The sequence below is a fragment of the Aspergillus pseudotamarii genome (assembly GCF_009193445.1).
Source record: "Aspergillus pseudotamarii strain CBS 117625 unplaced genomic scaffold BDV38scaffold_40, whole genome shotgun sequence".
In the NCBI taxonomy this organism is placed as follows: domain Eukaryota; kingdom Fungi; phylum Ascomycota; class Eurotiomycetes; order Eurotiales; family Aspergillaceae; genus Aspergillus; species Aspergillus pseudotamarii.
The window spans coordinates 208,398-234,010 of record NW_022475054.1 but is presented as its reverse complement, the minus strand read 5'-3'; the positions used below and the strand labels follow the sequence as shown (position 1 = coordinate 234,010).

Here is a 25,613-nt window from a genome sequence, read left to right as displayed (position 1 = left end):
TTTGTCCTTTTTTTTTTTTTTTTTTTTTTTTTTTTTTTGCTTTTTCTCTCTTTCTAAAGGAAGGTTTAATTCATTGTTATCTAATCAAACCTGATCAAAATGTCAACTGAGAAAGTTGTTAAAAAGAAAGAAAAGAGAGGAAAGGCAGATAAAGAACTAATTAAAACTCCCGTAGTGAACAGAATCTCTTAACCACATGTCATGGTAATATTAAAGATGCCCCGTGTACATGGTGGCATGCTAACTGAAACCGATTTCCCGAACTGCACAGAAGGAAAGAAATTTGGTTTATTCTAGAGTATGGCTTGAAGAAATTAAAGGGACTTGTTCCGCTCAGCGGCCGATTCGGCTGTCAATTTCAAACTGGCTGGGCAATCGTCGCGAGGCATGTGGAGCTCAACCAACTACTATGGTTAGTATCATTGATACTTTTCCGAAAGGGGCAAAGGGGCTGTAACCTACCTGTAGACAGGGTGCCGAAGCAAATTCTTCATTTGCGAAAAGCTCTCTCAACTCGTCCCGGGTTGTGACCTTGTATCCTCTATACTTGTCCTTCGCGCCGAATGCCACAGGAATGTTCAAGAAGTCCCAGGGCTGGATGTCATTGTAAACAGCTTCCCATCCATGAATATACCGTTCGATGGTATATCCCTCGTTGCAAATGACAAAGCTACGTACGATGTTAGCCGGGCATGAGACATGTGTCACTCAGAGGCGGGACTTACATGATAGGGTTAAGGTTATTTCTGATCATGGTGCTGACTTCCTGGAGCGTCAGCTGGAAACTTCCGTCACCCACGAAAAGTACGGTTCGTCGGCCTTGCTCTTTCGCGGCCAACGCAGCTCCTTGGCAAGCTCCGACTGAATAACCGATACTGCCCCAAAGAACCTGACTAATGGCTGTAACACCTGCTGGGAACCGAGTGTCCCAGATACCGAAGTTGGCAGTGCCAGTTTCCGTGATAACAACATCCTTTTCTTTCAGCCATTGCCCGACAGTAGGCCAGAGCCACGCATGGGTAATCGCCTGTTCAGTTGATGCCTTCTCGTTGTCCGGCAGTAGGTTCGACGGCGGCGAGACTGGTCCGACATTGAGATTGCCCATTCTTTGAACAATCTTCTGAAGAACGCCTTTCATGTTAATATCAGGGTATTCAGAGTACCGGACGCGCACGTATGTACTGTGGAAGTCAATGGTGTTAAGTTGGCCAATACGGTAGGAGAATCCAGTCGTGTTGAAATCTGATTTGATAGAACCGATGCTCAGAATCAAGTCTGAAGATTCAACTTGCTCACGAACACCGGGGTTTGATCCAGTACCAGCGTAAACACCGCCGTAGTTCTTGTGAGTCTCATCCACTGCTCCTTTACCCATTGGAGCCACGAAGGTGGGCAACCCAGATTTTTCCACGAACTCATGAACTTCGTCAAGTACACGATGGCGGATAGCACAAGCGTCGACAAGAATAACGGGTTTCTTCGCAGCGTGCAAATACTTCAGAACCACCTCCACAACGTAATCTTCCTTTTCGGGATCGTTCGGTGGCAGACTGAGATCGAGAGGGGTATCCAGCCGTTCTCCCTCAATCTTCTTTGTCACCACATCAGTAGGGAGAGAGATATAAACCGGCCGACTGCGAATCCAACATTCTCGGATAGCATTATCAATGAGCGTTGCCACTTCATGAGTTTGGTTCAAGCATCCAAGAGTACAAGAGATGTCGGCGCTCATTCTGGTGAAGACGTTGAAGTCGCCGTTACCCAAGGTATGGTGGAGGAGCATCCCATCCTTCTGTGATTTCGTATGTGGTTGACCAACAATGTGAACAATAGGGACAAATTCAGAGTATGCACCAGCAATAGCATTGAGCGCCGACAGCTCACCCACACCGAAGGTGGTGACTAGAGCAGCCATTCCATTGATTCGAGCGTATCCATCAGCAGCGTATCCTGTATTTGGCCACGGTTAGCGATATGCGCCACTCCTTTACCATGCCCATAGTTCCCATTCTGTGGAGACATACCAGCATTAAGCTCATTACAGTTTCCTACCCAATGAAGATCGCATCTTGGCAGGTAATCCAAAGCCACCAGGTTGTAATCCCCTGTGAGGATTGATGCTGTCAGTAACTGCGCTAAAAGTTGGCGCGTTGATGCTTACCAGGAACACCGTGTACTGCACGAACGCCAACTTCACGGAGTCGTCTAAAGAGGTATTCGGCGACATCTATGGGCTTGCGAAGATCTCTTGTAGCGATATCTGTCGCCATTGTAAGAACTCAGTAAGAGAAAATGGAAGGTATAGTAGATGAATAGGTTTTTGCTATGGATTGTTGGATATTGAATTCTTCCTGGGAAACATGGACCAGGGGGTGCAGTTATATAGTAGTGAATACAGAATGTCCTGTACAACTCGACGTGCAACGAAAAGACCAGGCCATACGTCATGATAACGTGATGTCATAGGCTTCCAGGCCGAGTGTCGGACAAAAGATAGTACACAAAAATTACAAGCTTACAATACAGTCAGCCACCGGCTGTCATAGCTAAGGTCGCAATGTAGTTAAGGACTGTTGTAAAAGAAATACCAAATGTCTGGGCTATGCCTATGGTAGTTCACGGTGAAGAACACTTGCGACCCAACACAACGGAGAATGGGCCGATGGTTGGAAGATAGTCTATTATCGGGATCTACCTGATCACTGTTTAGAAGGTATATCCCTGGTGCTCCATGCCGACGAACCCGAGGCTCCGAGTCGCTGGCGTGACAGTCAGCCCACCCCACCCGATACGGATGGGATGATACTCTTCCACTAAACCGTATGTGGACGTCTCGACACCCCGCGGCGTTGCCGCAATGCCAATGATAATCGAGAATTTTCTGGGAAGACCACACAGCGGCGAAACGGCATCAGATACTAGCATATTGCTATGTTTACCTGACCAAACCCGTGCAAACATACAGCAACCTTAACCTTTTTTTTAGAAATAATCCCTGCGAGGAAAAGACGGCACCACTACCTAAATTTAACTCGGACTGCATCCGTGAATGGCGGGAACAGGAAAAAGGAGCATGCCGGACAACTCATCTCAGTCCTCCAAAAAAAGAAAGGTTGGCCTACTTTTGCTTTGACTCTCGGCGATCTGGACCTAGTGGTCATCTGAAATTTTTCCTTCTTCTTTCCATTGTATTGCCCCAGTAGTCAGGAGATCTAATATGCGTTACAGGGAGGCGGTAATTGGCATAAGCAGCAAAATGGTAAAGCTGGCATTGAAAGTGGGGATTGGGGAGTAATTGTAACCTGCGATATGGGAAAGGAAGGTAAATGCATCTCGGAGGTGCTGGATCTCTTCTCCCAGGTTAGTACCATTCTATGGGAGAAACTATGACCAGGAACATGTTATGCTCCGCGGCAGTATTCCAGACTCTTCAATTGTGCAGCTGACATATGCCATGTGCACCAGAGCATCGAAACGCCAGATGCTGGGGGTCAAGATGGTGACTCCGGCTCAGAGGACGAAGATGATATCGAAGCCCAAATCAGAAAGGAAGTCGAAGGGCTGAAGCCTAGCTCGGCCAAGCCTCGTCAGTTTCAGGCCATCAGGCTGGACATTCCGTGTGGTTCGTGGATGCTTTTAACGTTAGTTAAAGATAATACGACTAGGACTAAAAATTTACTTAGTATTGTTCATACGATTCGATAAGTCGATTGATCCCGAGAAACTAGTCCATCAGATCTGCGTGGATGCGCATGCCAACCCACACAGGAAGAGAAGTCGATACATCCAACGAATGACGCCTGTCAAATCTATCCGAAAGACTCTCAGTGTTGATTTAGAGGCTTTTGCGCGTGAGATTTTAAAGCCTCACTTTCACTCCGGTGGGGGTCCCAAAAAGGTATGTCACAGCACCCTAAGCTTTATATTTCCAGACATGTTCTTAAGGTCTACAAATACAGTTCGCTATCCGGCCTGCGATAAGGAGCAATCAAAAGTTCGACAGAGACAGTCTCATCAAATCAGTAGCCAGTGTTGTAGGACCTGAGCATTCTGTTGATCTTAAAAATTACGATCTTATTATCCTTGTTGATGTAATCAAGGTCTGTTTCACAACAGTCAACACTATTCTCATGCTCTTTAAAATTCATTTCCCGTGTGGCTGACCTCTGTATTCAGAACGTGATTGGGATGAGTGTTGCCGGAAGTGACTACGACAAGCTGAAAAGATACAGTCTAGCTGAGCTCTACAAACCAGCACCGAGCTCGCAGGAAGCCGAACCCAGACAGCCAACTGATTGAATCTCGGTTTAAACCGATTTTCGTAGATTGTGAGACATTTTGGCTTGAGCGGTGGAAATAGTGAATGTCAACCTTGGATACGTAAGAAATATTACACAATGCATCATTACAGCATCGCTCTTCTTTTCTCAAAAAATAAAAAATAAATAAAAAATAAAATAAAATAAAAGAGAGAGAGAGAGAGAGAGAGAAGAAAAAGAAGAAATGTGGAGGGAGGGAGGTCCTATGGGAAAGTAGGTACTTGAACGGCTCATAAGCTCCTTGGTGCTTCGCAGAATAGAGCATATACCGTGACCCGGTGAACACCTACTAGGAATGGTAGTAAGCACTTGTTCATATCCATCGGGAGTTTGTCATTTCCCTCGTATTTGGAAGGAGAAGAAAATGTCGGAAGACCACTTCTTGAACTTTAAATGAGAATTATGCTACTCTGGGGTACGCTTATCGAGGACCACGCCTGCGGAGATATGTCCAGAACCATGGTAGTCACTTGATAACAAGACTGTCAATATTGGGTCTTAAAATGATGTACTACTAGCTAACCTTCTTCGAAAGAAAAAGTTCCGGATGGTGTTGTCCAGTAGGTAAAATTGTGGGGCCTAGTTACTAGCAGAGATATGCTATTATATGTTTTTTGCTCGGGGAATGTGTGTTGGATACTTATTGAGTACTAGAACTGTAGGATTGACATCAAAATACCTACCACTCAAAAGTTCAGGACAATAACCAAGAGCTCTTTGAGTAAGAAGGCGGAGGTTCAGATAGAATGTGGCTGAGGTTAGCATGGAAGGCGTTGCGGTAGGCGCTTTAATGTAAGATCTGATTAGTGCAGCTTAGACAAAATAGGAAGGCGTCATAAAAGCGACTTACATAGTACATACTAGTCCCACTTTGGGCAAAGTTGGACAATACCTAGTACCTAGTAATGTTGTTCCAGTACTTAGTATGTTCCTGTTACTCCATAGTTTACCCTGGAATCAAGCTAGTGTTCTATCCAGTATGTCCATACACACATTGTTGTAAGCGAAATATAAACTTTACCCATGATATGTACCTTTTGAGACCCACGTATCTGCCACCAACAGAGATGCCTACAGTTTGAGAAAAGTGCTTGCACAACTGAAGGGCCTTTTTTTCGTTCCATTTATTCTCCCTTACCCAGAATAGCAGTTACACTCGAGAGGTCCATGTGATTCATCGGGTCTAGTCGTCTTGGATGGAGAAGCCCGCTTTGAAGCATGTTGGAACAACTCGAATACTCTCGATTCCAAATCTCCAAACCTTAGGCGAATGGTCCCATTGTTTGACCATTTGACGGCTCTTTACACGTGCATGCACACGTGTTTGTCTCGCCAAAAATGGTGATAGATCAACCTGACCTAGTACAAATAGTTGTTACTCTTTTCATCCCTAACACTAGCAGCTCGTCGTACTTCTTTGTCATGACGTGATTTGTAACTGGGCGTGACGACTACAGATATTGATGGTTTTCCCATGATCCATCAGATGTTTCAAGCCTGTTTCAGTTAGGAGTACTGTTAGTTCCTCGTTGGAATAGTCCAATTGGCGGTATACTCGGTAAATGGAATTTGGTATATATATCGCATAATGCTGACTGATTCAGGGAGCCAAGTCTCTGAAAAACCAAAACAAAATTGGTATTGATATGATACGTAAGTGATGTTTTGGGAAATTAATTTGTGAAACTGCAAGTGCACAGATGTATTTTCAAGGCGCACAAGTACTAAGACGAGACCATTACTAGTACGGAGTACAGGGGATCAAAAATCCTGAGGACGGGATGCTTTGTTGTCTTCGGCAAGGCGGACCTCTGATTGGTTCGACTGCATCGCACCTTTCTAAGAGCGGGAGCCTTAGGCGAAAGCCCCAGTTCTTAATGTCACTCACTCTATTGACCTCATCAGTGCCCGCATATCTCCGCGCAATCCAGTTGGCTCATTCCTCCGTCTAATCAGTCAGGGGGGCCACGTTCGCTTGACTCGCGACTCTCTTACTACAATGTCATTGAACCCAAATTTGTGGCCCAATTTTGTGGTTTGCTTTAGCGATTTCGGGAAGCAGCCAGTGGATGATGTGCTGGTGGTGGAAATGGTCTGGTAAATTGAGACCATAGCGTCTCATACCGAACTGCAGAATACATAGACGAACGAAGCAGGAGTCCATGATGTGGATCCTCGTTTAGACGATCCAATTTAACACTTCTGATACCATCTTAGTCTTCGCTTCGTTGCGCTGTAGGGTGGTATTCCACCATTTATGTCTGAACCATGTTTTTTGTTAACCCTCCATGTTCCATCATATATTGGTTTCTCCTTTCTTCTGGTTTTTATATGACATTTCATAATGAGCAAACTAGTATCGACCATTGCCGACAGTCTTTCATTCAAGTTAGAACAATAAACCATGACCCCTTCCTTTAGTGACCATTACTCTCGCAGTTTCGAAGTATCTGAGAAACTGTGTACAATTGTTCAGCGGATCTTCACTTCTACTGTCCATGTTAGCAATATTTCTCCCCTTGACGGCCATCTCCATCCACTTTGCGTCATCTTACTATCCAATGGAGTCCATGTACTTTTGAAGTGTTCGCCGGCGCCGATGACACCGTTGCTACGGCGAGAGCAATTCATGATTGACACAGAAGCCCGTGCACTCGCTTTACTCAAACAGAGTGGAATTCCTGGCATCCCACAAATCTTCCATTACAACTCTCGAGTTAATTTGCGCGATTCCGCCTTTTTTATGCGGCATTATGTGATCGGAGCTACACTACATGAAATGGAGCCTTGGCTTACTCCCCAGAACCGGAAAGATATTGACCAGCAATTGGGAGTCTTAGCCCAAAAGATTGGGCAACATGTGTCTGACTCCTTTGGGACTCTGGAACAGGTGGCGAGCGGCGCTGGAAGACGATCTTGGCGAGAGGCCTTTGTTATCCTCTTTGAAAGCATTCTCCGTGACTCGGAGGACGTCTTCGTCAACCTTCCGTATGCCGAGATAAGGCACCAGCTTGGTCGGTTATCACCAGCACTTGAAGAAATTACTTCACCACAGTTAGTAGTAATTGACTTTGGTCACCCTACGCAAGTACTAGTGAATCCAGAATCCAAACAATTGTCTGGAGTTGTGGACTTGGGCAAAACACTATGGGGTGACATCTACATGGCTGAAATGTTCGAAGAGCCATCGTCTTCCATGCTGGACGGCTTTGGACGATCGCGGATGGCAGGAAGCGAGATGGAAAGGATACGGCAACTTTTGTATGTGCTTTCGTCCTGCAAAGAGTTTGGCATATGTAATGCTGACTTTCTTCTGTGACCGCCATTAACAGATATGCTTGCTATCGGTCGGTTGAAAGAGTCACCGTGCAATACTATCGGAACCGAGATATGATTGCGGAAAATGATGCGAGGAGGCGGTTGACGACGATATTGAACAAGATGGCCACTATCTGAGGGATAAACCCGGTTCTCAGACCTACAAACGAGGGACTCATTTCAGGAGGTTGCACAATACCGGCGTTTAGGTGTCTTTGATATACAAGCTGTGGGTTTCCAACGGGACTCGGAACTACCTGAGGAGAGGTAACCGGGATGGGAGCATAGACCTAATAAAGCTACCCTGGGCGTTAGCTGAAACTCTGCTGGGCGTGAGTAGTAGCCTGGAGTACGACAGTACCGTTTCAATGAGAAGTACTCCCTTTGGTGCTCAGTCCATTGTTGCTGCCTAGCAGATCTGGCGATCACTGTATTACTCAGAGTGTTGTCGTACAAATTCTTGGCGCGAACTTGGGTGCAGTACAGGCTTGTCCGGCGATTTACACGATAGATTACCTCCTGCTCATATAAATGAACAATTTACGATCTGTACCCCCTTCACAAATTTGGAGAAGGAAGGCTTCAAATAGTCAATCCGATATGCCCCGCCTTTTTATTTTTCTATTTGTTCGTTTACTCGTTGTTCTAATTTTTGCTTCTTCTAGTAGTATTCTTCTTTTGTCGCTTGGTATGTATGTACATATACAGTGATTTCAAGAGGGAGGGTCGTAATTTATAGGGCAGAAAAGAAACCCAATTAAAGGGCGGGGCTGATCGGCTGGCCTGCAACAGATTCCGCGGTATGATGCTTCAAAGCTCATATGTGGGGTCTCCGCTCCGCACCCCTTCAACACCGCGAAACACAGCTCTTCTTTCTCTTTCCTCCCCTCCACACTCTTCTTACCTCTCGGTAGAGCTTCATATTTGCAGGAAATGGCGCATTTCCTGAGAGGAAAGCAAGCTGGCATCCAAAAGGACCTGTCCGACGGTTTGTCGCCGGACTTGTTCGCCCTTGATGATGTATGTCTTGGCACCCAAGGCAACATTTTTCCGGTTGCTCACCTGTGCGCAGTTCGCTCGATATGGCATAAATTCTCAGATCAGCGCTATCACCTACGATCCCGTTCAATCTCTCGTTGCCGTTGGCACCTGTGATACTCAGTTTGGCAGCGGTCAGATCTATGTTTTCGGCCAGCGTCGGGTATCCGTTATCTTTTCACTGCCCCGGAAGGCGTCGGCCAAGTTCCTCCAATTCTGTGCCGACAAGCTTGTCAGCGTTGATTCGAAAAGTGAAATTTGTGTTTTCTCCCTCGAGACACGACAGACCCTCTTCTCTTATGCCCCTCCTAACCATGTCAGCGCATTGTTGACGGATCCCAGCCTCGATTATGCCTTCATTGGCCTGCAGAATGGTCTCTGGGCAATGCTTCCGCAACGGTTACTGATGACATGCTAACTGATTTCCGTAGGTGATATCATTGCATACGATCTCGACCGTGAATCTCTAACGCCTTTCAAAGTCCCCAATCTCTGGGCCCAGCGTAATCCGCGAGCACGCTTTTGCCCTGTTCTCGCACTCTCCTTTTCACCTCGCGATATTGGAAAGATCCTAGTGGGGTATCCCGAAGGAGCTGTGACATTCTCATTTAAGCAGAACTTAGCACAGAAGTACTTCGAGTATGAAGTTCCCCCAGGTGCATTGGGTGGGAATTGCGATGTCCCATCCCAGGAGCCGCGCAGGCCAAGACTGACCAGGGCCATCTGGCATCCTAACGGGATCTTCGTAATGACAGTGCATGATGACAATAGTTTGGTACTTTGGGACTCTAAGGATGGTCGCAAGATAGCGGCTAGGTCAATCACAACCCCCAATATTGACCAGCCAGATGCTAGCCCTGAGAGACCACTGTCATCAGGGAGCGCTGTTGGGCTCAGGGACCCCATTACTCATATTGCGTGGTGTGTCAAGGGAAACGGGGATGATAGTGGGCTTTTAATAGCTGGCGGTAAGCCGAAAGCTGAGGCCAACAAAGGACTTACTTTCATCGACCTGGGGTCAACTCCAAACTATCAAACATCCTCTTGGGCCGTTATTTCGAACTATTTCGAGTCTCCGAAACAAATATCAAATCTTCCAACACCTCCAGGCGCAGAAGTCGTTGATTTCTGCCTTGTTCCGCGCGCCTCACCCTACTATGCTGGTGGACATGATCCAATTGCCTTGATCGCCGTGCTTTCTTCGGGAGAGTTGATAACTTTGAGCTTTCCAAGCGGCCATCCGATTACCCCCACCAATATGATCCACCCTTCTCTTTCGTTCGTCCACCCCTTCGTAAACAAGATGGCTCTTACGCCAGTCGATCGTTCAGCTTGGCTTGGTCTTAGGGAACGTAGGTCGCAAGGCCCAAAGTTTCTACTAGGTGGTGCGGAGGGGAAGAAGGTCCTCAAACGCTTCGAAGATCGTAACGTGATCACAACCGCCCATGCCGATGGCACCATTCGTCTCTGGGATGTAGGCCATGATGATGAGGTCGAGAATGGTGATGTCGTCCAGGTGGATTTGGCCCGTGCCGTTGGCCGCGTCAGTAATGTTGAAGTTACTGAAATGGCTTTAAGCGGGTCAACAGGTGAGCTGTCGGTTGGCCTCAGGAGTGGTGAGGTCGTGATATTCCGTTGGGGCAGCAATGGAAATTTTGGCCACGAAGAGCCCGCCGGCGCTAACGAAGGATCGGGGAAGTTGACTAAGATCGCTCATAGGACTGATCCTGGGTTGAAGCAGGGACTTCTTCCCCTTACCCTTTTGGATATGCAACAAGGATCTGTCACTGCCCTGAAACATAGCCAAGTTGGTTTTGTCGCTGCTGGCTTCGAAGGTGGAAGTCTGGCGATCATCGACTTGCGCGGACCAACAATGATTCATACAGCGCGATTGTCCGAGCTAACAAAACCTAACAAGCGGAGTAGTTTCTTGAGACACCGATCATCTGATGATGCCCCACCAGAATGGCCAACGAGCATTGAATTTGGTGTATTGACTCTGGAGGGAGAAGGTAAGAGGAGGCAGCGAAGTCTTGAGATATGCCAAATTATGCTGATACATGTTTTTTTTTTTGCAGATTATTCGAGCATTTGCTGCTTTGTAGGCACCAATCGGGGAAATCTTGCAACCTTTAAGATCCTTCCAACGGATAATGGGGGTTATATGGCTGCGTTTACTGGAGCAACTTTATTGGATGATAAGGTCATAAGCATCATTCCTATTGATGCCGAGAGTGGCGAGCTTGCCCTAGCTACTCCGAACGCTGTTGGAGGTTTAAGAAATGGAGTTCGGGTTCACGGCGTCGTCATTGCTGTAACTGTTTCTGGCTGCAGGATTTTCAAGCCTGCAACTTCTAAGGGGGCACACAAATCGTGGGAAGATTATCTGTGCGACTCTGCTGCAGTGGTCAAAGTCGAGGGTCGAGGTTACAGTCTTGTTGGCCTTTTTGGTGATGGCAACGTGCGGGCGTTCTCCATCCCAGGCCTCAAAGAGATGGGCCGCAAGGAAATAAATTACATGGCTGATATGAAACGCCTCTCGGAGTCCACCATTTGCTTTAATGGAACAGTTCTTACTTGGACAGGGCCTTCCGAAGTCGGATTGTTCAATGTTTGGGGAGCTGGAACTGGGCTGTACGTGCACCTTCTCAACATACTAGTCTGGGATCGATAACTCGCTAATAAAAACGGCAGGCGACATTCCGAAGACCAGCTCTATAACGTACAGGCAGCTATCCCCCCACGCCCTACGATTACCAACATGCAATGGATCTCCGGCACCCAATATATCTCTCCTGCTGACATGGACATTCTCAGTTCGTATACCCGGTCCCGCTTCTCTAGCCCCCTGCAGTGGTCGTTTATGATGAGTTTACTGACGATGGTACTCGTATAGTTGGAGGCCCTGATCGCCCACCTTCGAAAAAGATGCAAGAACAAATGAAGCTTGAAGATCAAGAGCGCCGAAGACTTGCTAGGGAGGGACGAACCATGTCCAATCTGTCCCAGGAACAAGGCAGCCAAGAAGGATATTGGTCGTATATGCAGCGCCAGGTGCAGGAGCGCACTGAAAAATTAAATGTTGCCGGTGACCAGATGGAAAGACTGGAAGAAAATAGCAGTAACTGGGCCCGGGATGTCAACAAGTACGTTCAGAATCAGAAGAAGAAGGCGGTGCTGGGTGGTAAGTTCATGTTGATTACTTTTTTAATTCCCATCTCGCTAATCAGAACAACAGTGTTAGGGTCAAAGTTTGGGCTCTGAAATGCTTGAGACTGGTAGGCGACTCTCTATAAATGAGAACAAATATGCTATTTGATTGTCTTAGATCGTGTCTACGCAGTATAGCTAGTTACATACCCTACTAGGCATTGGCGTTGGTGTTATATCATTCTCCCCTTCGTTCTCTGAATTATCTCTATATTTTCTACTTCCAGACTCTGCATGAAGTATAGATAGTCCTGCTTCTAGGTTTTTAGGCCTTCTGAAACGATCAAGTCATTCATTTCTTGATAGACAACAAGCCAACCCTGCTTCAGGGGAATCTCTTTGGCGCCAGTAACTTCTTTGATATCACCGACATCGATTAAGTCATGGATATGTGTAAAGTAAGCAATGTCGCCTTTTACATCACCGGTGCACATCCTGGCAACACATCACCGTCACTGTTGAAGAAAAGGACCCTAGGATCACTGAAACTTGCAGTTGTACTCATTATTATTATTGTGATGGCAGTATCCCTCCAAACTCCCTGTTTATTTCTTTTGTCTTTCAAAGTTGCATTCATTAGCCCGTTATAGCCATCGTAAGTAAGCTCTGTTCTCTGACTGACACAAGTTGTATAGCCTTTCACTAGGAAACAAGAAGCTCAGTCGCCGGTATGATTGCTTAAATGCTGCCTGTTTGACCAACTTGTTGAACTATATCCTCGACAGTTAGTAAATATTTATGGAAATATATAGGGTATTTACTTTGTTAACACAAACAGCACAATCTTCAGAGTGTCTAACAAGAGCCTAATCTATTTCTGTTATATGTGTGCAACAAATTACATATTTTATTCTCGCTAGAGAGGGTTATTTCTACTAACCCCAGTGATATGTCTGAGTAAAGAGCACTAACTAAAGGTACATAGAGATACGTCCTATCTCTTTTAATGAAAGCCTCCTTTCAGCACAAAGTCCCTTAACAGAGGATAATATATCCTCCTCTGCTGTTTCTTCTTCTATAGTAAATGAAGGCCTAATCTGATGCAGTATTAACCGTGAAGAACTCTAATAGCATGTACAGGAATATGAATAGGCTCCGAGGACTACCAATATAAAGAGTAATTCACACACTATTTGAATCTCTGTGCACTGTGCTTAACTTTCCATGACAGCCAATGAATACGCTTTCTTCCCTTGTTTGAATTAAAAATACGCGAAAAGGCCTCCTTTTGTCTATTATGTGTTACTTCACCTCAGACTATCTAGAAAAGCAAGTGAGATATGAAGGAATAACAAAGGCTAGGGCATGTACTTCCACTAAGAATAGGTAAGGTTCAGTGACTTAGAGGTAGCTACTAGCTCTTACGCTGCCACACAGAGTACTTGGTGAAGGAAACGAGCCATAAAGGTGAATAAAATTGATTTAGTCAAGAGAAATAAAATTGCCTGGAAGATAAAGAAAGAGGAAGAGAAGGAAAGAACACCCTTCTCTCGATGCCGTTAGTGCAGATTTGTACCTTACTAGATACCGTTTATAGAGCTTCCCTTCAATATATACAGACCAAATGTAAAGCGGTGGCATATTTCCTCTCATATATTAAACCTAAGCTCTTAACCATGCCATGCCAACGACGTTCGTATATGAAAAAGTTGAGATACCTATCTCACGTCTTTATGCACGGTTTTAGTGAAACAGATGTATCGAAACAATTTGGTTATATATTCATGTACATGCCTAAACCATTCCTAGAATTGCTCTCACATCTTTTCAATGTATATTACTCTAGAGGTTGCTCAGGTGGTTATCGTTTACTAGTATCTAGATATACTGTACTCACTTTCTATAGGTGCATATAACCCCAATGATACACCTCAAGATGCTCTGAGACTGACAAATTCGATATGCTCGATTACTGATCATGTGGATCATTATGCACCTGTTATTTTATGCCCCACTTTCAGAACTCCTTGGTTGGGATGCCTGGGCGCATGAAATTTTCCCAACTCATAGGACCACATGTAAGGGTTATAATAGATCACATGATCTCACGGAGATATACATACTAGTATAAGGCACAACAGGCATTTAAGGGATTTAATTTTGTGTGGCTAATATGCCTGTCTGTCTTTATCTATGCTTAGATTGCAAGGGAACAGCACAGATCCCGTTTGGTAGAGCTCACCCTCGTACGTATTATTAAGGTCTAATTCCTAAAAAGTCTAGTCGTCATATGCGTTATGGGTCAACCTAATGCACTCTATCCAAAGGTTCACGTGGATGATTGCATGTTCGCAACTAGTGGTGTCCAAGAAGCCGGATATTGAGGAGTCGCGCACTTCTAAGTGAGCGTTGGAGGGTCATCTACGGCCCCAACTAAAGTGGGAAATGGCAGTAGCGATGAATAGAACAGCTAATGCTGATCAGGTTCTCACCGTCTCCATGGAGACGACAGATCCTGATTCTGGGACGCCATGAGTGCTATCTTGTAGGTTAACCCCCATCCACCTTGCATTTACCTGCTAGGGATGGACCAGCAACAATGCCGTGAGTTTAGTTGGGAAGTGGGTAGTGATCCTGTTACCCCGGCTACGTAACCTTTTACGTTCATAGTTATGAGCGGAAAGGTGAAGATAGTTTCGAGGCCTAGCAACTATTCATTCGTTAAATTATGTTTGTTCTATATCATAAACTAGATGCAGTGATTTTGTAAAACGATAGTAGGGCTGGTAGGGTTGTCATCATAACGTTGCAACTGAATCATGAAATCATGCAAAACAAAATAGTTAGAATAATGGTCAAGAAGTGAGAGGCATGGTCTCAATGCGTATTTCAGGAGATGTTCAACCTAGTGAACCATAACCTCTGGCTGGTGAGAATGCTGATTTGTAGAATCGGCCTTGGGACCATCATCTTTCTGTTCGGAGTCGTCACCCATCTCGACGTCCTCATCGCCATCACCAGCCTCTTCTTCGTCGAGATCCTCCTCATCATCGTCGCTTTCATCTTCAATATCTTCACTCTCAGCGTCGGAAATATCTTCTTCTTCTTCCTTGATGGCGGGTTCGGCGCCCTCCATCTCATGATCTTCACCCTTCACATCTCTCTCTGCATCCGCAAGTTCTCTTACTAGGGCGGCTTCAAGCTCCGCCTCTTCAGCACCGTAAGCAGCACTGTCATCTTCCAGAATATCAGCTTCTGGTTGATCCGGGGGATATTCGGCTGGTGCAGATTCTTCCGAGTCCCTGTTGAAAGAAGTGATTGTTAGTCACAATCAATACACGTATGACGATCATCAAGTACTGTACCATTTGATTGCGAATCTAGTCACTCTTGGCTTCTCCGCAAGGATGTTTCGACGGATTCTCTCTATGATTGGCTTTGCAGGAGGCTCTGCGCTGAGATCCTCCGAGTCGTACTCATTGTTCACGTAGTAACCAACACGGACGAATTCTCTACCATCGTAGCTACAGGTGAGAAGAATCACGGTGACGCCAAGGATTTCGGACGTAGGAATCCGCTTAAGGTCCGGTGCTTCGGCTTCGAAAATAAACTTGTTGACGCCAACGGGGATGGGACCGACGAAAAGGGAGTCAAGTTCTTGATCATATTCAGATCTATTCGAGTCAGTTAGCGACATCATGCCTATCGGTTGTGCTGTTCCGAGCCTCGCTTACGATGTCGCCGAACCGACGTAGGTGAGTTTCCATTCCAAGTCTAGCACTTAGTTAGCCAAGTGTTGTTGCGGAGGGGCGATGGTCCATACAATACCTTTTTGCAGCTGCTCAAGACATTCAAAAGTGATTTCGAATTGATAGGGAGCGAGGAAAGGGGCGGGGTTGTTTTGGATCTTAACCCCAAGGAGAGAAACAACGGACATGGCGGTAAACGGCTGGCTTTAGTTGTAGGAAAGTTGTGAAGAAGGTTGGATGGATATTTTGCGAAGAATAGGGGGTGGTGGTCAATAAGACAGTAGAAGGCTCTTAGGAAACAATGTCGAAGTCAAACGAGGAAGAAGGAGGGAAGGAGGATGGAGAAACTAGAGACTTCAATCGAGGGGAGGGACGCAGCGAGCAAGTACTAATTAAACCAATTCGACCCTAAAGAAGGATCGACGACGCGCCGCGTCTGTTGGGCGCATTCTCGCGCCCACCGCCTTCATCACGTGATACAATCCTGCGTGACAGCTGCAGCTTCAGCCACAGTTCGTAAGACGGCATCATCTATCGCTGGCATTCCATTGACCTACTAAATCTTATTTTACCCCGGATTCTGTTTGAGGCGGATACCTCCCAAGAGTGATTGGGCGCCTTCCGGCTTCTCCTCTCACAGCCTAGGTGTCTTAATATTCCTTGTATGTCGCTTGGGTAGCAGAAAAATTGGATCGTCTGTCCCCCTTCTGCGGAGTCAGTCGCTAACCAGATCCGAACACGCAGATTTTCTTTTCACGACACCTTGATTGGGACTCAGGAAACGCTTTTGTCATGGCTGAAGATGATGCTGAGAAGGCCTTTTTCCAGGCCCAGGCAATGAATGCAGACTCCGTGGACTATAAGGCTGTTGAAGATCAGGGCGCTAGTTCAGATTCAGATGATTATGATCCCTCGAAAACACTTCAAGATCAATATTCTGCTTCCATTCCTGATTCTAAACCAAGTGAAATCGCTTCTTCAAATGCTTCTCCTTCAGATCCAAACCCCCCTACACAGTCTATCCCCCCTGAAACGGATCCGAGCCAGCCCGCGGACAGTGCCTACCCTTCCCAGACACCATCCCGTGCTGACTCCCAGGCATCAGCGTCGGCACCTGCGTCGGGTACTTCTGTACCATTGAAGACGAGGACAATTGGGGGCTTTGTGGTTGAGGACGAAGATGAGGATGACGCGGGTGATGCGGATTATGAACCGCCAGCTGTACTAGGTGTCGAGGACATGAATACTATATCTATGAATGTGCCTCAGCAACCCATTTCAGGAAATGCAAATGAAGATACTCCTACCCCTGATGTATCAATGGACGGTGCTGTGCAGGCATCTGCCAACGCAAAGAATTTTCCCAATAGCTCTTATACCCGTGTTTCTGCTGCTGCTTCTAAAAGCGACACGCCTGCGCTGTTGAGCCAGGATATGTACAACTCACGTACCTTGCAGTCTGAAAATATGCAAGATAGCGCTGCAGCTACACCCGCTCCTGATTCTCCGTCGACCTCTAAGGGTCGGTTGCCTCACGATCGCGTTGGTATCTTGGAGGACAGGATACAAGAAGACCCACGTGGTGACATCCCGGCATGGCTCGAGTTGATTAACGAACACAGAAGCCGCAATAGAATCGACAGTGCACGTGAAGTATACGAGCGCTTCTTGACGGCGTTCCCGTTTTCTGTAAGTATATGATACGTCGTCATGGGAGAAGCCAAGGACTGACCCACTCTTAGGCTGAACAGTGGGTGGCATATGCAACCATGGAGTCTGAACTCAACGAGTTGTATCGCCTCGAGCAGATATTCAATAGGACTCTCTTGACTATTCCCGATGTCCAGCTCTGGACTGTATATCTGGACTACGTTCGCCGGCGTAACCCTTTGACAACTGATACTACTGGTCAATCAAGAAGGATTATTTCTTCCGCCTATGATCTAGCACTGCAGTATGTCGGTGTAGATAAGGACTCCGGGTCTATCTGGACAGATTATGTCCAGTTTATACGCTCTGGTCCAGGGAACGTCGGTGGTTCTGGGTGGCAGGACCAGCAAAAAATGGATTTGCTGCGCAAAGCTTATCAGAAAGCTATCTGCGTTCCCACTCAAGCTGTCAATAACCTTTGGAAAGAATATGACCAATTTGAAATGGGTCTAAACAAACTTACGGTAAATCGGATACCCTGCTTACCTGTAGTTGCGTGCCCACGCTAATGTTGCCATGCTTATGTATAGGGGCGGAAGTTCCTTCAAGAGCAGTCACCCGCGTACATGACTGCTCGCAGCTCTTACACAGAACTGCAAAATTTCACAAGGGACTTGAACCGGACAACCTTACCCAGGCTACCCCCTGTTTTAGGCTCTGATGGTGACATTGAATTCGGGCAACAGGTTGATATCTGGAAGCGCTGGATCAAATGGGAGAAAAGTGACCCACTTGTTCTAAAAGAGGAAGACCAAGCTGCTTTCAAGGCTCGTGTAATTTATGTGTATAAGCAAGCTCTCATGGCTCTTAGGTTTTTACCAGAGATATGGTTCGAAGCTGCCGAATTTTGCTTCCTAAACGACATGGAGAATGAGGGGAATGAATTTTTGAAGAACGGCATAGAAGCTAACCCGGAGAGTTGTCTTCTTGCGTTTAAGCGTGCTGACCGACTGGAAATCACTTCGGAGTCCGAACAAGATCCCATAAAGCGAGGTGCCAAGGTTAGAGAACCTTATGACAAGCTTCTTAATGCGCTTTACGACTTGATCGCCAAAGCACGCACTCGAGAATCTCAGGATGTCGCACGACTTGAGGAAACTTTCGCGAAAATGAATTCCGATACTCAGCCGTCCAAGACAGATGATGACGATGACGACCAAAGTGACTCGAAGGCAAGAGAGTCGATGAAGAACGCGCAGATCGAAGCCCTGCGCAATGCACATGCAATACAAATCGGCATTCTTTCCAAAACGGTCTCTTTCGCTTGGATTGCTCTCATGCGCGCAATGCGTCGTATACAAGGCAAGGGTAAACCTGGCGAAATGCCTGGCTCAAGACAAGTGTTTGCGGACGCTCGCAAAAGAGGACGTATCACAAGTGATGTCTATATTGCAAGCGCACTCATTGAATATCATTGCTATAAAGACCCGGCTGCAACGAAGATCTTTGAACGGGGTGCTAAGCTATTTCCCGAGGATGAGAATTTTGCACTCGAATACTTGAAGCACTTGATTGATATCAATGATGTCATCAGTAAGCTCCCCGATCCCAACCTGATTTTGTAGGTCGTCCTAGGATGGAAGCTGATGTATCTCTTTACCTAGACGCTCGTGCTGTCTTCGAGATGACAGTAAGAAAGCTAGCATCTAACCCGGAAAATGTGCACAAGACCAAACCCATCTTTGCCTTCCTTCACGAGTATGAATCTCGATACGGAGATTTAGTACAGGTCATAAATCTGGAGAATCGTATGCGTGAACTGTTCCCTGAAGACCCGACGTTGGAACAGTTTGCCCATCGATACTCTAGCCCTGCGTTTGACCCTACAGTGGTGCGGCCGATAATCTCTCCCTCCCAGACAAGGCCCAAGACATCATTCCCAACGGAACAGCCCGTGTCTCGTCATGGCACCCCATCTTCGAGGTATCCGGATGCGTCAGTAACAAACTCACCGAAAAGACCCTTAGAAGACTTTGATGACGATATGAATCGACCACGCAAGTTCATTCGAGCCGACTCCCCGCTGAAAACCACCCAGAGACGACAGTTGGACCCACCAAAACGTACCCAACAAGTTACCAGTAGCCAGACTGGGTCTCAATTCCGGTCACAAGGTTCACCTGCTCCATTGCCTCGTGACATTGTTTATCTGTTGAGCATCATTCCCTCGGCCTCAGCTTACAACGCTGGTCGGTTTTCACCGGAAAAGTTGGTCGACCTTATCCGGAGAATTGATATGCCCACCTCCATCTCACAGATTCCCCTTCCGCCATCTGTCCGCGGGCTTGGGTTTCCTGGTATGTCTCCAATTCCCTAGAACCTTTGGAAGCTCCATCTTTCCTTTGTCCGAGTTGTAGGGCTAATGCTTACCGTTTCCGATAGGTGCTTATCGTCCACAATAATATACCAATGCATAATAGGCATGGCTCCTACTCTTGCTTGACGATATTGCGCAATATCTGAATATCTTGGGTCCACATTGCCTGGTGTCTCGCATCGGTTTCAATCACATCTCATCGGCCTGGCGTGTCTTAGATCTGTAGTCATTTTCCAATGTTGCTTCCATTTGACGAACGGCGTTAAAGTTTGGTTTGGCAAATTGTCACAAAGTCCCTTAGCTGGGATCAACAAGCAAATACCACTCGGTGACTTTCTTTTGGGTAGGATATGTTATCCGTTCCAGGTCGGGTTTGTACAGTTTTTCTTTATATCTCTTGGTCTCCAATATGAAAGTGGTCACTATGAAGTTGTGGGTGGGTTTGACGAAGGGGAAATTTTTGTTTCTTTCCATGGCACGAATTGTGCGATTCTCAGGATACCTCTCGAGTCTGCAATATCTTTCTTCTACTTTTGACAATGGTATTTGACGTATTCCTGAAGTGACAACATTCTCCGCCTGAGTAAAAGTCGTGTTGCGACATACATATCATCCCGATCGTGATCTCCATAAGCAGCTATGCAAGTGTGGCACTGACCGTGACGGGATTTCCAGCCCAAGACCTGGTCAATTACTGTCAAGTTCTGTTAACTCTGGTCACCTCCATTCCTACTCACACGATCAACCCCAAGACTGTTCCACTTTGTCCCGTTGACATTCAACCTTGTTGTCTGTTGGACCTTCCTCATCTGACCATTGATCCCTTCATCCACGTGTCAAGCTCAGTCCTGTACGCACCTCAGGCAACTCTCATCATCATCACCCTGGCCAACACCCTGAACCAGTCAGCCACACCTCACTTGCCCTTGTTGTGTTTCATCCTGCTTCATCTCACCTTCCACACTTCCATACCTTACCACCTCTCTTCCTTCTTCAACCCACTTTCCCCCAGCATCCTTCCATCAATACCCTTCATCCATCCTCATACCCTCGCCATTTGCCCACCTTGGACCACGAATCTCCCCCATCCTAAGACGACATCCTGTGAAATCTCAACATCATTACCCTTATCACAACCGCCCACAATTAAAACTGGCCAGTCAATCGAACAATGGCTACAATACCTCTCAGTGATCCAGCTTTGGACAAGCCAAGGCTAAGGACGGACATGTGTCGAAATGTTGATCTGCCTTTGGGGGCGTTTGCGATCAACCATTTGGTAAGTTGGAATTTTTCCACATTCCCTTGGGCACTCCCCGCTTTTTATTCTTATTTCTATTTCCTTGAACGCTTTATTCTGTATTCTTTTTTATTCTGGCCGCATAAATTCCCTTTTGTTTGTTCTTCCTTGGGTCTTTTCTTGTTCTCTCCTCCCTTCACTGCGCGAATTCCTTCCCAGGCCCATGTACATTCCCGTTTACTCAAACGGCATATGCATGGAACTACGGGGATTCACAGGTCGAAGGCTGTTCATCGATGTGAGAAGCCGACATTCATTGCGTTATCTTCTATTACCCGAATCAAGTGTAACCGCTTCACAGGATGGCGTTCTCCCTATATAAGAAGCCCTTTCTTCCTCCCTATGGAACTTAACTCTCCTTCTTTCTCTGCTTTCCCATATCTGTATAGACTTGCTGCCCTGTTTCGTTTCTTTTATACTGCCGCTCTCCTGGTCTCATACCAGCGATACGTTTACTTCCTCTTCCACCATGGAAGAATTCGAAGTCGTCAATAAACTTACAGGAGGTCTCCGCCACCTCCGAGTTCGTGAAGCTGACGAAGTCCTCAAGTATTCTGTCCCAGTCGAAACTGTGCCTCGTCCGGGCTTCAACAACACGGGCAAAGAAGTGGACATTTCTCTGAACGCCTATCAGATCACCAAGTTCCCTAGTAGGAACGTTTACCAATACGATGTGAGTGTCTCCGGCAGCCATGATGTCTTGTTTGACTCAGTCAATGGGTCCATGCAAGGCCCCATAAGAAGACGTGGACTAACTCAGGATATAGATTAACATCGGGAACGGTGATGAGAAGAACATCGTCTGCAAGAAGGTCTGGAACTCGACTGCGAGAAAAGCTGCTTTGAAGCAGATCATTTATGACGGCCGCAAACTTGCCTGGTATGTCCCACAGCGCACAATTCATAAACAGATCGGCTACTTACCTACCCAGGTCGATGAATAATTACTCGAATGGGCTGAATATTATTGTGGACCTTGACGCCGAGCAAGGCCGGACCGGAGGTCGAACCTCTAATGCATTCCGACTGGTTGTGCGACCTACTAAGACGGTCAACCTCGCTGTCTTGAATGCCTGGCTTCAGGGACGTGCTGCCTTCACAGAACCTGTTTTGGAGGCTCTAAGTATGTGCCCGCTTTCTTCTTTCTCTTCTCACCACCATGATTATCTTCGGCGATAAAACTAACAATGGAAGATTTCCTTGACCATGTCATTCGTGAATGGCCCAGCGGGAGGTTTTTGGCAATTCGCCGTTCTTTCTTCGACGAAAACGGAGAGAACAAGGACTTGGGCAATGGTGTGTTGGCCTTCAAGGGCGTCTATGAGGCTATCAGGCCTGCTATTGTAAGCCAATGCTCTGTTGTATTTATTCATTAGACTGACAATGCTATCTAGAATCGTGGACTTATTGTCAACATTGACGTGTCAAATACTTGTTTCTGGGCTCGCACTTCGTTTTTGGGTGCTGCCATGGCCATCCTGGACTGTCGTGACCACCAGCATCTCATGCATGAGCTTAGACCTGTCCCAGATGGTCACGGCGGCACGACCGAATCGACCGCATTTTACGAAGTGCACCGTCGGCTGAAAAAGCTCGTGGTCCAAGCACACTACCGGGGCTGTCCTTGCACGAATGTGAACTTTACCGTTAAGGGACTCATCAATGCCAGTGCTAGCAAGTACATCATCGAGTTGAAGGACAAAGCGACCGGTGTCATTGAGAAGATCACCGTTGAGCAATATTTCAAGAGGAAGTACAACCTTCTACTCACTTACCCGGATCTTCCCATGGTCGAAATGACGAAGAAAGGCATTGTCTATCCCATGGAGTACTTGACTATCCATGGTCTCCACAAATATCCTTGGAAATTAAACGAGTACCAGACCTCGCAGATGATCAGATATGCTGCGGCACGCCCAGCTGATCGCCTCAATTCGATCCACAACTCTAAGAGAATGCTAGATCATTCTAAGGATCCGGTTCTGCAGACTTTCGGGCTCCAAATAGACGAGAACATGATCCGTACCAAGGCTCGATTGCTTCCAAACCCTGGTATCCAGTTTGGCGGCAACCAACGCCACAATCCAGGAACCAACGGCCGCTGGGATCTTCGTGGAAAGAAGTTTTACCAGCCGAACAAGCAGCCTCTCAGCTGCTGGGGTGTTGGATTTATCCCGGGCAAACGCAACGCCATCAACAAAACCCAGGTGGAGCACTTTGTTGACGGGTTCATGAAGACCTATGCTGGCCATGGAGGCAACATCACCCAACGTCCCTTGATTGCTGAACTGACAGAGGACACCGGCGAGGCCATAAAGAGACTCTTCAACTCTACCGGCAATAAATTTCAAAAGGAGCCCCAACTCCTATTGATTATTGTCCCGGACAAGAACTCTTTCACATACCTCCGGATTAAGAAGTCCTGTGACTGTCGTTGGGGTGTGCCTTCCCAGGTCTTACAGTCTGCCCACGTGGCTAAGGCGAACCCGCAATATATCTCAAACGTTTTGATGAAAGTCAACGCCAAGCTGGGGGGTACCACTGCTCGTATCATACCAAAAGTCAATGATGCCAGCCTCAGACCAATGACGATGATCATTGGCGCGGATGTCACGCATCCAACGATAGGTGTCTGGTCGCCTTCGATGGCGGCTGTATCCGTCTGCATGGATAGCTTTGGTGGACGCTACTGGGGTGCCTGTGAGACTAATGGTGACCGAGTTGAGATTATCGCTCGTGCAAATATGGAGCATATGCTTACCCCACTGGTGCGAGAGTGGATGTCTACAGTTGGTCAAGGACGCGCTCCCGATAACGTTTATTACTTCCGCGATGGTGTCTCAGAGGGGGAGAGAGAAAAGATTCTCAAGCAGGAAGTCTTGGACATGAAGTCTATCTTTATGAAATTGACCCAAGATAGATGGAAGGGAAAGTTTACCGTCATAGTCGCAAACAAACGTCACCATATCCGAGCATTCCCCAAGCCGACTGATCGCAATGCGGCCGACAAAAATGGTAACCCCCTTCCAGGGCTGCTCATTGAGAAGGACGTTACCAGCCCGCATGACTGGGACTTCTTTCTCTACTCCCACATCGCACTTCAAGGAACCTCCCGACCCGTCCATTACCATGTTATTTTGGACCAGATTGGGCACAAGGCACATCAACTGGAGAACATGATCTATGATCATTGTTATCAGTACATGCGGTCTACTACTTCGGTTTCATTGTGTACGCACCTTTTGTTCCCTATTGTACAAGATTCCGTGACTAACGTGAGCAATTATAGTCCCCGCAGTTTACTATGCACACCTTATTGCGGCCCGCGCTCGTCATCATGAAGATGTTCCTGCCAGTTCTGGTCCGCGGAGCGGACGCGAAGTTCCAATGACGAACCCTAAGCCCAAGGATAAGCCAGTCGACCCAAGACTCTTGCCAATTCATGGTACTCCAAATAGACTGCCCTTCGCAGTCTGGTACATCTAGGTGCTAGCTATATGGGTACTCGAATGTTACGCAACGCAACGAAATTTGTTTTCACCACTTGTCTAGTTTTCCCCAGCTATGTCTGGCATATGGACTGGGCTATCTCCGCTCTTTTAATTCTGCTTACTGCGGTAGTTCATGTTATCGGAACTCTCTATTACTCCTAGTCATACATTTAGAGGTTCGAGTCAGCAACAGCTGCGCCACCGGGACTGACTGCCTTCGGCAAGGGCGGATGGATCTGGAGGATGCGGTTCTTGCGGACGAGAGTTCCAATGTGTGTACATTAGGAATGTCTTTAGCTTTAACAATCTCATCTCAACTTGCTTTGCTACGTCCTTCACTACTAGACATCCACGTAGCATACGGGAATAGATATAATCATCTTCGAATTTCTAAGTCTTGGGTGTCATTGAATAACGAAATGGGAATCGAGTGTTACACTATATAGATAAGATGGTCGATCGAGACAAAACTTGGCTTTAATCTGCAGCTTAACCAGGTACTGGACTGTTAGCGTCTTTATGTCAGGTAACATGTTATGTACTGTACGAGTATTGATCTCTGTTTAGAATAACAGAGTAGGAATGTCGGATAATACATCAATGATGAATGGACCAGTAGAGCAACAAGCGAAAAGCGGATACATGGCATGAACAAGCAAGCAAAACGAGGGGGGGAAAGTAGTAGGTGGGGGAAAGAAACGAAATCCAAATGAAGAGGGAAAGAAACACTGCGCACGCTTATATCAGCATACGAGTACATGGTATAGAAGAAGAGGAGTCACCAAAGTACAGTAAAAAAGAGACAAGGAAAGACGCCCAGATATGAACAATTTGGTCCGAACTGATTGGCTGCTCTGAGGTGTACCCTTTGTCTCGAAGCGAAAGAAGGATAAAAAAAAGAAGAGTCAAGGATTAGAATCAGCCGGTACAGAAAATGCGTGAGTTGCTGTGCTGTTATTCCCTCCTAAAATCATGCCATGCTGCGCCATTCCATATAATCACCTGTTTTCTTTTTTGTTTCAATGTTCCGGTCCCCAATGCAGATAAATTGAGAAGGGTTGGAAAAGGGAAGAGAGCGCTGCTGCCAGAAAACCAGTATATTGGATTTCCCATCGCTAGCGCCCCCCGGTGTTCAAATGTGAGTTGTTGTCTAATTCATGCCCAAGAAACTGGCTTCACCTGTCCCACCAGAAATGCCGGGTATTCATGCCCTTCAGGAAA

General features: G+C 46.6%; 7 protein-coding genes across 7 annotated transcripts; 5 read left to right on the top strand and 2 right to left on the bottom strand.

Moving 5' to 3' along the window:
- Positions 1-15: 15 nt before the first annotated feature.
- On the bottom strand, positions 16-2,661 carry BDV38DRAFT_251528 (alpha-keto acid decarboxylase family protein). The gene is made up of 5 exons (XM_032055052.1): positions 2,162-2,661; positions 2,025-2,105; positions 726-1,950; positions 463-670; positions 16-404 (listed from the first exon to the last, which is right to left on the bottom strand). The coding sequence occupies exons 1-5, from the start codon at positions 2,268-2,270 to the stop codon at positions 315-317; spliced, it is 1,713 nt and encodes a 570-aa protein (XP_031911839.1). The 5' UTR covers positions 2,271-2,661; the 3' UTR covers positions 16-314.
- Positions 2,662-3,135: 474 nt separating this feature from the next.
- Positions 3,136-4,611, top strand: BDV38DRAFT_132679 (THUMP domain-containing protein). Its single transcript, XM_032051314.1, has 5 exons — positions 3,136-3,360; positions 3,466-3,622; positions 3,684-3,898; positions 3,960-4,100; positions 4,177-4,611. Exons 1-5 carry the CDS (start codon positions 3,310-3,312, stop codon positions 4,297-4,299), a joined length of 687 nt encoding a protein of 228 aa, XP_031911838.1. The 5' UTR covers positions 3,136-3,309; the 3' UTR covers positions 4,300-4,611.
- A 2,112-nt stretch (positions 4,612-6,723) lies between these two features.
- BDV38DRAFT_284651 (phosphotransferase family protein) lies at positions 6,724-7,775 on the top strand (the record flags this gene model as incomplete). The annotated part of the gene is made up of 2 exons (XM_032060318.1): positions 6,724-7,580; positions 7,652-7,775. 2 exons carry the CDS (start codon positions 6,724-6,726, stop codon positions 7,773-7,775), a joined length of 981 nt encoding a protein of 326 aa, XP_031911837.1.
- A 516-nt stretch (positions 7,776-8,291) lies between these two features.
- Positions 8,292-12,219, top strand: BDV38DRAFT_251515 (putative SNARE-dependent exocytosis protein (Sro7)). Its single transcript, XM_032055051.1, has 7 exons — positions 8,292-8,657; positions 8,710-9,049; positions 9,107-10,687; positions 10,754-11,309; positions 11,370-11,491; positions 11,572-11,859; positions 11,914-12,219. Exons 1-7 carry the CDS (start codon positions 8,571-8,573, stop codon positions 11,937-11,939), a joined length of 3,000 nt encoding a protein of 999 aa, XP_031911836.1. The 5' UTR covers positions 8,292-8,570; the 3' UTR covers positions 11,940-12,219.
- A 2,134-nt stretch (positions 12,220-14,353) lies between these two features.
- asf1 (nucleosome assembly factor ASF1) lies at positions 14,354-15,974 on the bottom strand. The gene is made up of 4 exons (XM_032055050.1): positions 15,654-15,974; positions 15,560-15,599; positions 15,191-15,499; positions 14,354-15,127 (listed from the first exon to the last, which is right to left on the bottom strand). The coding sequence occupies exons 1-4, from the start codon at positions 15,760-15,762 to the stop codon at positions 14,731-14,733; spliced, it is 855 nt and encodes a 284-aa protein (XP_031911835.1). The 5' UTR covers positions 15,763-15,974; the 3' UTR covers positions 14,354-14,730.
- A 93-nt stretch (positions 15,975-16,067) lies between these two features.
- Positions 16,068-20,169, top strand: rna14 (cleavage polyadenylation factor subunit RNA14). Its single transcript, XM_032055048.1, has 5 exons — positions 16,068-17,263; positions 17,317-17,748; positions 17,815-18,817; positions 18,889-19,581; positions 19,667-20,169. Exons 1-5 carry the CDS (start codon positions 16,367-16,369, stop codon positions 19,684-19,686), a joined length of 3,045 nt encoding a protein of 1,014 aa, XP_031911834.1. The 5' UTR covers positions 16,068-16,366; the 3' UTR covers positions 19,687-20,169.
- Positions 20,170-20,905: 736 nt separating this feature from the next.
- On the top strand, positions 20,906-24,505 carry BDV38DRAFT_294472 (putative eukaryotic translation initiation factor eIF-2C4). Its single transcript, XM_032062509.1, has 6 exons — positions 20,906-21,574; positions 21,669-21,781; positions 21,834-22,024; positions 22,096-22,244; positions 22,296-24,132; positions 24,191-24,505. The coding sequence occupies exons 1-6, from the start codon at positions 21,371-21,373 to the stop codon at positions 24,385-24,387; spliced, it is 2,691 nt and encodes an 896-aa protein (XP_031911833.1). The 5' UTR covers positions 20,906-21,370; the 3' UTR covers positions 24,388-24,505.
- Positions 24,506-25,613: the final 1,108 nt, after the last annotated feature.

Bases quoted from the DNA above. Each gene is read 5' to 3' on its own strand.
- BDV38DRAFT_294472 (XM_032062509.1), top strand. From the start codon at position 21,371: ATGGAAGAATTCGAAGTCGTCAATAAACTTACAGGAGGTCTCCGCCAC. The intron at 21,575-21,668 runs GTGAGTGTCTCC...CTCAGGATATAG, and splicing joins GGAACGTTTACCAATACGAT to ATTAACATCGGGAACGGTGA. The intron at 22,025-22,095 runs GTATGTGCCCGC...TAACAATGGAAG, and splicing joins ACCTGTTTTGGAGGCTCTAA to ATTTCCTTGACCATGTCATT.
- BDV38DRAFT_251528 (XM_032055052.1), bottom strand. From the start codon at position 2,270: ATGGCGACAGATATCGCTACAAGAGATCTTCGCAAGCCCATAGATGTC. The intron at 1,951-2,024 runs GTATGTCTCCAC...GGCCAAATACAG, and splicing joins CTGTAATGAGCTTAATGCTG to GATACGCTGCTGATGGATAC. The intron at 405-462 runs GTAGGTTACAGC...TAACCATAGTAG, and splicing joins CTTCGGCACCCTGTCTACAG to TTGGTTGAGCTCCACATGCC.
- BDV38DRAFT_132679 (XM_032051314.1), top strand. From the start codon at position 3,310: ATGGGAAAGGAAGGTAAATGCATCTCGGAGGTGCTGGATCTCTTCTCC. The intron at 3,623-3,683 runs GTTCGTGGATGC...AAATTTACTTAG, and splicing joins CAGGCTGGACATTCCGTGTG to TATTGTTCATACGATTCGAT. The intron at 4,101-4,176 runs GTCTGTTTCACA...CTCTGTATTCAG, and splicing joins TCCTTGTTGATGTAATCAAG to AACGTGATTGGGATGAGTGT.
- rna14 (XM_032055048.1), top strand. From the start codon at position 16,367: ATGGCTGAAGATGATGCTGAGAAGGCCTTTTTCCAGGCCCAGGCAATG. The intron at 17,749-17,814 runs GTAAATCGGATA...GCTTATGTATAG, and splicing joins TGGGTCTAAACAAACTTACG to GGGCGGAAGTTCCTTCAAGA. The intron at 19,582-19,666 runs GTATGTCTCCAA...CGTTTCCGATAG, and splicing joins CCGCGGGCTTGGGTTTCCTG to GTGCTTATCGTCCACAATAA.
- asf1 (XM_032055050.1), bottom strand. From the start codon at position 15,762: ATGTCCGTTGTTTCTCTCCTTGGGGTTAAGATCCAAAACAACCCCGCC. The intron at 15,500-15,559 runs GTAAGCGAGGCT...TGACTCGAATAG, and splicing joins TACGTCGGTTCGGCGACATC to ATCTGAATATGATCAAGAAC. The intron at 15,128-15,190 runs GTACAGTACTTG...TTCTTTCAACAG, and splicing joins ACTAGATTCGCAATCAAATG to GGACTCGGAAGAATCTGCAC.
- BDV38DRAFT_251515 (XM_032055051.1), top strand. From the start codon at position 8,571: ATGGCGCATTTCCTGAGAGGAAAGCAAGCTGGCATCCAAAAGGACCTG. The intron at 8,658-8,709 runs GTATGTCTTGGC...ACCTGTGCGCAG, and splicing joins ACTTGTTCGCCCTTGATGAT to TTCGCTCGATATGGCATAAA. The intron at 11,310-11,369 runs GTACGTGCACCT...TAAAAACGGCAG, and splicing joins TGGGGAGCTGGAACTGGGCT to GCGACATTCCGAAGACCAGC.